General features: G+C 56.5%; 1 protein-coding gene across 1 annotated transcript in view; it reads left to right on the plus strand.

The window, feature by feature from the left end:
* Positions 1-9,965, plus strand: part of CABIN1 (calcineurin binding protein 1) — an 89,686-nt gene that overhangs the window by 18,535 nt on the left and 61,186 nt on the right. Inside the window, 6 exon segments of the mRNA XM_014533352.1 lie at positions 1,971-2,086; positions 4,463-4,624; positions 5,666-5,872; positions 6,001-6,146; positions 8,149-8,410; positions 9,061-9,321. Of these exon segments, the coding sequence (XP_014388838.1) occupies positions 1,971-2,086; positions 4,463-4,624; positions 5,666-5,872; positions 6,001-6,146; positions 8,149-8,410; positions 9,061-9,321 (1,154 nt within the window).

The following is a 9,965-nucleotide window of genomic DNA, read 5'->3' on the forward strand; positions in this document are numbered from 1 at the left end:
GCTGCGAGTGGCGTGGGGTGTCGTTGACAGGATTTCTGTGGCACCTGGACGGAGGCAGAGGCTCCCTCGGGAGCTAGCTCACGGTGCAGAGGGGTCAGGGGTCTTGGTGTGTGGAGTGCCGCATGTCTGCTGCAGTGGCGGTGCAGAGGACCCCACAGCGGGGCGAGTGCTTATGGAGGCGCCGTCACTGCTCTGAGGCCTCAGACCTGCTAACCTCTGTGATCCCCACACGAGCCCTGTGAGATGGGCAGCCGTGTGCCAGCCCTTGCACTTAAACCATTTGCACTGGACCACGCCTCCTGGGTGTGAGCCAGTGAGGCCGGGGCATGTGGACAGCTGGAGGCGGCGTGGTTCCAACTCCCAGCTGTCACTTCCTGCGGTGGCACGTCGTGTAAACCCTCAGCTCTGTTCCCTATATCCCTGCTGGGAGCAATGGTACCTGTCCCAGGGGCTGTTCTGAGAGCAAAAGCCATCACTTGCCACGGCAACTCAGCGCAGACACATGGAGGCACCGAGTCTGGAGTAGTCGTCATAAATGAGAGCCCAGCCCGGCCGGCGGGGCTCAGTGGTTGCGCATTGACCTATGATCCGGGAGGTCACGGTTCGATTCCTAGTCAGGGCACATTCGGGGTTGCAGGCTCAATCCCCAATAGGGGGCGTGCAGGAGGCATCCAATCAATGATTCTCATCATTGACATTTCTATCTCTCTCTCCCTCTCCTTTCCTCTCTGAAATCAATAAAAAAATATATATATCGCATTGACCTATGATCCGGGAAGTCACGATTCGATTCCTGGTCAGGTCACATGTGGGGTTGCAGGCTCAATCCCCAATAGGGGGCGTGCAGGAGGCATCCAATCAGTGATTCTCATCATTGACATTTCTATCTCTCTCTCCCTCTCCTTTCCTCTCTGAAATCAATAAAAAATATATATATTTTTAAAAAATAAAAATTCTTTTAGATTTCTAAACTGAAAAAGTTAGTCTTTATGGGACAAAAAAAATGAGCCTCATTTCCGGATTCTTCTAACCCTAATCCTCTTTAAAAATGTTAGTTACGAGTCCGCTAATGGGTCGTGGCCACAGCTTCAAACATACTGAGAAGACCTAGTAGTAGCTCCGGGGGTGGACACTTAACTGGAACTTGATGGTTTTTTCCTTCTGTAAGAATCAGGTAGACCTAAGTGTCAGATTCTTCGTTTCAGAAATGGTGTATTTGTAACTGTTACGAACTCCTCCTCCCTTTCAAAAGGCTTCCTGTACGCACAGGTAGATGCTCCTGGTGATGCTCCCCAAATGTCTGCTCTGTGGGTGAAGCGTTTCTCCTGTGCACGCTGCAGGATTTGCATTGCTTAGGAAAGCCAGTCAAGTCACTACTTGTTTTAAAAGATGAAAAAGGAGCCGAACCGGTTTGGCTCAGTGGATAGAGCGTCGGCCTGCGGACTCAAGGGTCCCGGGTTCGATTCCGGTCAGGGGCATGTGCCTTGGTTGCGGGCGCATCCCCACTGGGGGGTGTGCAGGAGGCAGCTGATCGATGTTTCTCCAAACATACTGAGAAGACCTAGTAGTAGCTCCGGGGGTGGACACTTAACTGGAACTTGATGGTTTTTTCCTTCTGTAAGAATCAGGTAGACCTAAGTGTCAGATTCTTCATTTCAGAAATGGTGTATTTGTAACTGTTACGAACTCCTCCTCCCTTTCAAAAGGCTTCCTGTACGCACAGGTAGATGCTCCTGGTGATGCTCCCCAAATGTCTGCTCCTGTGGGTGAGCGTTTCTCCTGTGCACGCTGCAGGATTTGCATTGCTTAGGAAAGCCAGTCAAGTCACTACTTGTTTTAAAAGATGAAAAAGGAAAGAAAGGAAACTGTAGCTCCCTTGGTAACGAAAGCAAAGCCCACCCAGGAGAGACTGCCTGCAGCTCCCTCCCGTGCCCCCGCGCTCACTGCCTGTGGCTCTGGTCTTTCCCCAGCGATGGCCGAGACATCCATGCTCCCGTCCTCCCTCATGCTGCTCAACACCGCCCACGAGTACTTGGGCAGGAGGTCCTGGTGCTGCAATTCGGACGGGGCGCTGCTGCGGTTCTATGTAAGTGCTGCTGGGGCTTGCGTGGCCGCCCCTGCGGGGGCCTGCTGTGCTGCTGGGGCTTGTGGCACAGATGTGACTACTCAAAGTTTTCAGAAAGTCTGCACGTGACGTCCTGTGCACCTGAGGCTCGGGGGCTCTGGACCTGGCCTTGAACTGTAGGTAAACTTAGATCCACTAGTTGTTACTGAGTCTGTTATGTGTGGGCACAGGGCCAGGCCTTTAGTAGTGATTTTAGAAGCAAATACTGCATTCACCGCCTTCTGTTGAGTCCTGTTTGCCAAGCACCACTCCCGTGCCAGGTGGTAGTTGCTCAACGAGTAGCGATTGCATTCATTCAGTCAGTAAATGCGTATTTTGTGAGCGAAAATAGACGTCCTCTCCCTCGCCAGCGGTGGTTGATGGTTTACTGGGGATAAGCAGCATCGTCCCCGTCCCCAAATCTTACTGTTGAATCAGAGGCCAAGCAGCACTTAGACGAGGTACAGAGCACAGGAGGGGCGCCCAGCCCGCGGTAGTCTGTTAGTAAATGGTGTAGTGGGACGTAGCCACACCCACATTGACATATGAATAGTAACCAGTGCAGTTTTTGCAATATAGTCGCAGGTTGATTAGCCTGATAGAGTCCCCATGGTCTGGGAAGCCTGTTTGCCATCCTCTGCTTTATACCCTTCAGTGAGCATACCCTCCCCAGCTGCTGCCTCCCTCCCGTCCTGACACTCCCTCCTTCATGCCCTTTGCTTTCCTCTGGCTCTAATGAGCCATGGAATTGACTTGTTATGTGTATTGTGTGTCTCTTCTCCATTCAAATGCAACTTCCCTGAAGGTAGGGGTTTCTGTTTGGTTCACTCCTGGATCCAAGTACCTAGCACAGCACCCAGCCCACAGCACCGTAGGTGCTCAATAAATATGAGTGAACGAGACAGAGAATATGCACAGAGCTCGTGTATGTGCACAGCCCCTGTCGGGGGACCTGGACTTGGCCAGGAGACCCGTCCGGCTGGCTCAGGACCCCAGAGCTGGTAGCGTCTGAGGTGGGTCCAGCTGTCGAGGCCTGAGTGTCTGCCCGACCTGTGAGCTTCCAGAGCCTCTAGGTGCCCGCCCTGGGTCAGCTCCGGTTTTGGAAACATGGTGCCAGGCTGAGTGTCCAATGCTGCCCGGGAGTCAGGGCCTCCCTCCTGCTGCCTTCTCTCCCCTTAGAGAGCGGACACTTCCACGGGCGCCTCCACGGCAGCCCCTCATGCTGGTGCAGGGGCCAGGCCGGATCAGTCAGCCCCTCGCAGACGAGGCCAGCGGGAGTGGCGCTGAGGAAGGCGCAGGCAGGAGGGGTGATGAGGGGAGGGGGCTCCTGGTTTTTCTTAGTCTGTGTCTTTTTTTGGTGGAGCATGAGTTTTAGCTGCCAGGATCTAAAAAAAATTTTTATTTGATTTTTGCTCTTTATTTATCTTCTCTTTTTTGGATTTACTAAGTTTTTTATAACTTATTGAGTTGAGTGATTATTTTAGCGTTCACTCTTGTAATACATGCATTGAAGGATGTAATTTTTTCCCAAGTACATTTTTAGCTGCATACCATAGTTTTGACATTTGGTATTTGCTATCTTTATGTAATTGATTTCTAATTTTATTGGTTATGTTCAGAGGATGTCATCTATATCATATCTAGTCTGTGCTATTTATTGAGATTTGCTTTTTGTCTAGTTTTGATCAAAATCTCATGGATGTTTGAAAAGAATGTATGCTTGCTAGTAGTTGGGCATAACAATAGCCATTAATTTGTTTAACTAACTGCCCTCCATTGGAATCTGAGCTTCTCTTTTTAATATATTTTTATTGATTTCAGAGTGGAAGGGAGAGGGAGATACAACATCAATGATGAGAGAGAGTCATTGACCGGCTGCCTCCTGCATGCCCCTCCCTGGGGATCAAACCCACAACCGGGCATATGTCCTGACTGGGAATCGAACCGTGACCTCCTGGTTCATAGGTCAACCGACACTCAACCACTGAGTCATGCTGGTCGGGCAGAATCTGAGCTTCTTAAAAGCAGGGACTATGTTGCACTGTGCCCAGCATAGGAAGGTGCTCAGTAAATATTTGAGGAATAAATGAATGGCTAAATAAATCAGAATTTCTCAGAGGGCGTATAATGTCTCCTCTAGCAGCTGATAGAAGCTGACTGGGTGTGCTGAGAGGAAGGCCGCTGCGAGGGCTGGGCCCAGAGCGGCTCCCGGGAGGGTGACAGGCCTTTTCCAGAAAAGGGCCCGAGTAGACGCGGCCTCCTCCTCCGGGTAACAGTTGACAGAGCGGTGTCACCGAGGCCCTGCTATGCTGGAGGTGTGGGCCCCTCCTCAGACTCCCCCCCCTCCCCCGACTGTAGGTCCGAGTTCTCCAGAAGGAACTTGCTGAATCCACCTCTGAGGACACACACCCCTACAAGGAGGAGCTGGAGACGGCCTTGGAGCAGTGCTTCTACTGCCTGTACAGCTTCCCCAGCAAGAAGAGCAAGGCCAGGTACCTGGAGGAGCACTCGGCCCCGCAGGTGAGGCGCCACCGCAGGCCCCTGCCCCACCCCTGGGAGAGGGGACTTGGGGAAGCGGGGGCTCAGCGCCCCGACATGCAGCCTCGGAGGCCCAGGTGGGTTGCATCAGGAGGATGAGGTGCTCTGATGGCTCCGGCCTTGCAGGAGGCACTTCATAGTGCTGACTCATCATCTGAGAATGCAACATGGCGATTTTAATAGATTTTCTTCCTTTTTAAAAAAACGTATTTTAATTGATTTCAGAGAGGAAGGGAGGGGGCGGAGAGAGAGAAACATCAGTGATGAGAGAGAACCATGGATCGGCTGCCTCCTGCACGCCCCACACTGGGGGTCGAGCCCGCAGCCCGGGGCTGTGCCCTGACCGGGAATGGAACTGTGACCTCCTGGTTCCTAGGTCCCCGCTCAGCCTCTGAGCCACGCTGGTCGGCAGGAGATTTGGATAATGTGAATGATTTCTTTGAGGTGGTTCGTGTTTTGTGTCTTGGTTTTCAGAGCACTTGGGGAGTATCATGCTCAGCGGTACTGCCCGTTATTCTCTGAGCGCCCGGGCCTGTGCCCTGTCCGGGAATGGAACTGTGACCTCCTGGTTCCTAGGTCCCCGCTCAGCCTCTGAGCCACGCTGGTCGGCAGGAGATTTGGATAATGTGAATGATTTCTTTGAGGTGGTTCGTGTTTTGTGTCTTGGTTTTCAGAGCACTTGGGGAGTATCATGCTCAGCGGTACTGCCCGTTATTCTCTGAGCTTCTGTGTGTCTCCCTCCCTGGCCCAGAGCAAGCACTTGGTCAGTATTTGTCAACCAAGTGATTGATGGGGCGATTGAGGTGAGCAGAGGGTCAGGGCCCACGGTCCCCACCCTCTGGCTTGGCCACATGGACTCACAAAGTGCAGCCCGAGTTTCCAACATTTTCTTTATGAAGAACAGGCTTAGGCGGGTCACTGCTCTGCTCATCAGACACGGGTTGGGAAGGACAGTGGGCATTTAGAACTTGCCTGTGTGCTTTCCCTGACCGCACTGCGATCGGCCTTCTGTCTTCTTTCAAGGTGGACCTCATATGGGAAGATGCCCTCTTTATGTTTGAGTATTTTAAGCCCAAGACCCTTCCTGAATTTGACAGCTACAAGACCAGCACCGTTTCTGCTGACTTGGCTAACCTCCTGAAGAGAATCGCCACCATAGTGCCCCGCACAGAGAGGCCGGCCCTGAGCCTGGACAGAGTCTCTGCGTACATTGAGGGGACCTCGGCCGAGGTAGGAGTCATGTCCCGTCACCTTTTCCTTCAGCTGTGCTGACGTGAACGGTCCTGGGTTTGAAGCATCACTGGCCACAGTTGAGTCCCTGGCTCCGCCTCCCTGACCCTTGCCCTCTCACCTGCCAGGTCCCTTGCCTCCCAGAAGGGGCTGACCCCTCCCCTGTGGTGGTGAATGAGCTCTACTACCTGCTGGCTGACTACCATTTTAAGAACAAAGAGCAGTCCAAGGCTATCAAATTCTACATGCACGACATCTGCATCTGCCCTGACAGGTGAGTGGCTGGCGGCTGTGGCCAGTGACCTGGGTGTGAGGCCAGGTTGGTGGGGCAGCCGGGGTGCCTGCAGCTTAGCAAGCTCTCCCTGCCCAGGGGAGGAGTGACGAGGTGGCTTAGACCACAGTTACTGGGAAAGGCTCTCCATAGAAAGAAAAACAAGGGAGAAAGCCCCTGGGGAAGCCCGCTGGGGTGGGCACTGGGGTCAGAGGAGGCGGAGGTGCCCCCCGCTCTGCCTGCAGGGAGGGCTGTGCAGCCGGCCCCGGCTGGGGAAGCCCGCTGGGGTGGGCACTGGGGTCAGAGGAGGCGGAGGTGCCCCCCGCTCTGCCTGCAGGGAGGGCTGTGCAGCCAGCCCAGGCCCGGGCGCTGCGTGCTGCCGCTTTCCTAGCTCCGCCTGGGAGGCTGGCTGGTGTGCACCCTGCTTCTTCCCCTGCAGTGTCTGATGCAGGGTTTTCTCACTGAGAGGGGAGGGGAGGAATAGCGACACGGAAGCAGGAGCTCTCGTTCCTCGCTCTGCCGCAGTGCATTGTTGGCAGCAGCGATGGTCACATCTTCCCTGGCGGGTGCCAGGAAGGACTGGACTGAAGGACGCCCAGGGACGAGCCGCCACGCCCCTCCTGGGCCTGGGCAGGGCCCCCCAGGACACCCCGCTTCTCCGGCGCGGCTCTCGGTGGGCTGGGCCTGATGAGCTGACACCCTCAGAACAGCTGGAGTACAGGCTGGAGGGAGGCCCAGTCGTGACCTTCACGCTGCTGAGGGACTGTCCTGTGCGAGGTGCCACCCCAGGCTCTCACATCGCCATGGGAAGGCGGGTGTGACCCCTCACTTTTCAGTCATGGAGGCGGCAGGCAGAGGAGGCGACTCCTCGCTGTTGTGCACGGTGAGCGCTCAGCCAGCCTGCGTGTGGGTCTGCTCTACCACACCGGTCCTCAGCGACCGGGGGAAGACAGCCAAGGCCGCCGACACCGGCTCCTGCTGGAGGAAACCACAGGCTGAGCCAAAGGGGCCCGAGCCTTTCCCACAGGGATACGAGGCCGGAAAGCTGGCTTCTGGGCTCACATCCCAGCCCTTCTCCCTGCGGCCGGGTGGATCCTGACAAGGGAAAAGGAGGCTCACCGGGTTCGGGGCGGCCGCCAGGGGCTGGCCCTGGTCACTTCCAGGAGGCCATGCTGCTTTGGACCCTGCAGACGCAGGGCAGCTATAGAGGGAGCCTCGTTTTGACCTTGACCCAAGGTTTACCTCCCAGGTTTGGCCGCCATGAGAAAATATGCCCGCTCAGTCAAGCAAATCAGACTTCATGAGCTTAGCAGGGACCTCAGGAGCAGCAGGCCAGTCAGTACAGTGTATAAAAAGCCACCAGCACAGTGGGAGGGACCTCAGGACCAGCAGGCCAGTCAGTACAGTTTATAAAAGGCCACCAGCGCAGTGGGAGGGACCTCAGGACCAGCAGCAGGCCAGTTACAGTTTATAAAAGGCCACCAGCGCAGTGGGAGGGACCTCAGGACCAGCAGGCCAGTCAGTACAGTGTATAAAAAGCCACCAGCACAGTGGGAGGGAAGCACGACCTGGACGCACAGTGGGCTCGTCTACAGTCACCACTATGACTGTCGTCACTGCCAGCAACGCCCTGCGCCACATCCTGGGCTGTCAGATAGTCCAGGAGGCCAGTTCTCCAGTTTAAAGTTAGTGCCTCTCTGTGCAGCATTCAGAACATTCCAGGCTCGCCCGGCCGGGGTGGCTCAGTGGTTGAGCATTGACCATTGACCATTGACCTACGAACCAGGAGGTCATGGTTCAGTCTCTGGTCAGGGCACAGGCCTGGGTTTCGGGCTCCATCCCCAGTGTGGGGTATGCAGGAGGCAGCCGATCCATGATTCTCTTTCATCATTGATGTTTCTTTCTCTCCCTCTCCCTTTCTCTGAAATCAATAAAAATATATTTAAAAAAACAAACAACAACAAAAGACAACGGAGTGTTTACGGTGCTTTTGTCATGACCACAGGTTTGACTCCTGGGCAGGCATGGCCCTGGCCCGGGCCAGTCGCATTCAGGACAAGCTGAATTCCAATGAGCTGAAGAGCGACTGGCCCATCTGGAAGCACGCCACGCCTGTCCTCAGCTGCTTCCGGCGGGCCCTGGAGATCGACAGCTCCAACCTGTCCCTGTGGATCGAGTACGGCACCATGTCCTACGCCCTGCACGCCTTCGCCTCGCGCCAGCTGAAGCAGTGGAGGGGCGACCTGCCCTCGGAGCTCGTGCAGCAGGTGAGGGGCCCGGAGGCGCTGCTCCGAGGCACAGGCTCCCCGTCAGTGGAGCAGGGGTGGGGCCTTCTTAGAAGCACCCCAAGTCCCGGGAAGCGGGTGGAGCGAGGGTGGGCAGCCCTGTTGGACCCCAGGGCTAGACATTCTCAGTGCCGTGGAGCTGGGAGCTGGTGCGCGTCTTCCCCAGCTCTGCGGCCCACCCTCGTGAGGGGGGAAACGGCCTCCCTGCCTGCCGTGGGGCTCTTCTCAGAACATCAGCTCAGGTGTCCTGGCCTCCTCGGGCCTCCTGCAGTGATGGCGGCAGCCACGCAGCCCCAGCCCCTGCTGTCGCCCCCTCCCAGGCACGGCCTCGCTGCAGCCACAGAGATGGTAGTTGGGACCTTTAGAAGGTGTCATAGGACTTCAGAAACGCACAAACTGTTCGGTATGATGCTGCAGGGGAGGCGGGAGGAAGGACATGGCGTTGGCATGAGGTGGCCTGGGTGTCCGTCCAGCGCTGTAGCCTGACCTGAGGTGGGGTTCTGAGGAGTCGCAGGCCTCCGCAGTGTCCCCGCTGGGAAGTGGTGCTCGCACTCCTGTGTCTGTCTCAGGCCTGGTGAGGCAGCGGGGCTCCTGCAGGACAGGCCTGAGCTGGTCGTGCGGTCTCGTTGCAGATGGAGGGCCGGCGGGACAGCATGCTGGAGACCGCCAGGCACTGCTTCCTGTCGGCGGCGCGCTGCGAGGGGGACGGGGACGAGGAGGAGTGGCTCATCCACTACATGCTGGGCAAGGTGGCCGAGAAGCAGCAGCAGCCGCCCACCGTCTACCTGCTGCACTACCGGCAGGCCGCCCACTACCTGCACGAGGAGGCCGCCCGGTACCCCAAGAAGATCCACTACCACAACCCGCCTGAGCTGGCCATGGAGGCCCTGGAGGTGACGCTCTGCCAGCCCTGGGCGGGAGGCAGGGCCAGGGCGGGCCAGTCTCTCTCTCCCTGGGCATGGGGCATGCGGTCCCAGTGACTCCCTGCTACCCGATGGAAACCTCTGTGTTTAGCAGCTTTGCATGCAATTAAACAAAAGCAGCTTTTCCTCTCTCTTTCTAAGGGGTGCGCGCCATGCTTGCTGGGAGAGTGAGCGATTTGTTCTCCTAGAAGAGACTCGTCCCTCCTCATTAGCACACGCAGGTCCCGAGGACCTGGCCGATGGCACTAGCGCAGGCAGCACCCACCCCTGCGGCTGGCAGGTGTCAGGGAGCAGGCGCCTGTGCTCCGGGTGCAGAGGAGACAGCCTCCCTCGGCAGGACTGAGCCGGGGAACAGCCGGTTCTCTTAGCCTCAGGTTTGGGGTCCCCCACAGCCCCCCAAGAGCAGAGAGCACTTGTTTGCTGCTTGGCGTTGCTGTGTTTTCCTGACCATTTCACATGGTGCTCTTACTGAGGCTCACGCAGTCCTGTGAGGTGGATTGGAGGCTGTGACCAGCGCCTTCTGTAGGGAGGAGACTGAGGACACGGGTGTGGATCCAGATTGCTCGGCCTGACCCGGGACCCTCCACTTTCCAAGGCCCAGAGCCTGGTACCCC

The sequence above is a fragment of the Myotis brandtii genome, unplaced genomic scaffold, assembly GCF_000412655.1.
Source record: "Myotis brandtii unplaced genomic scaffold, ASM41265v1 scaffold97, whole genome shotgun sequence".
Classification (NCBI taxonomy): domain Eukaryota; kingdom Metazoa; phylum Chordata; class Mammalia; order Chiroptera; family Vespertilionidae; genus Myotis; species Myotis brandtii.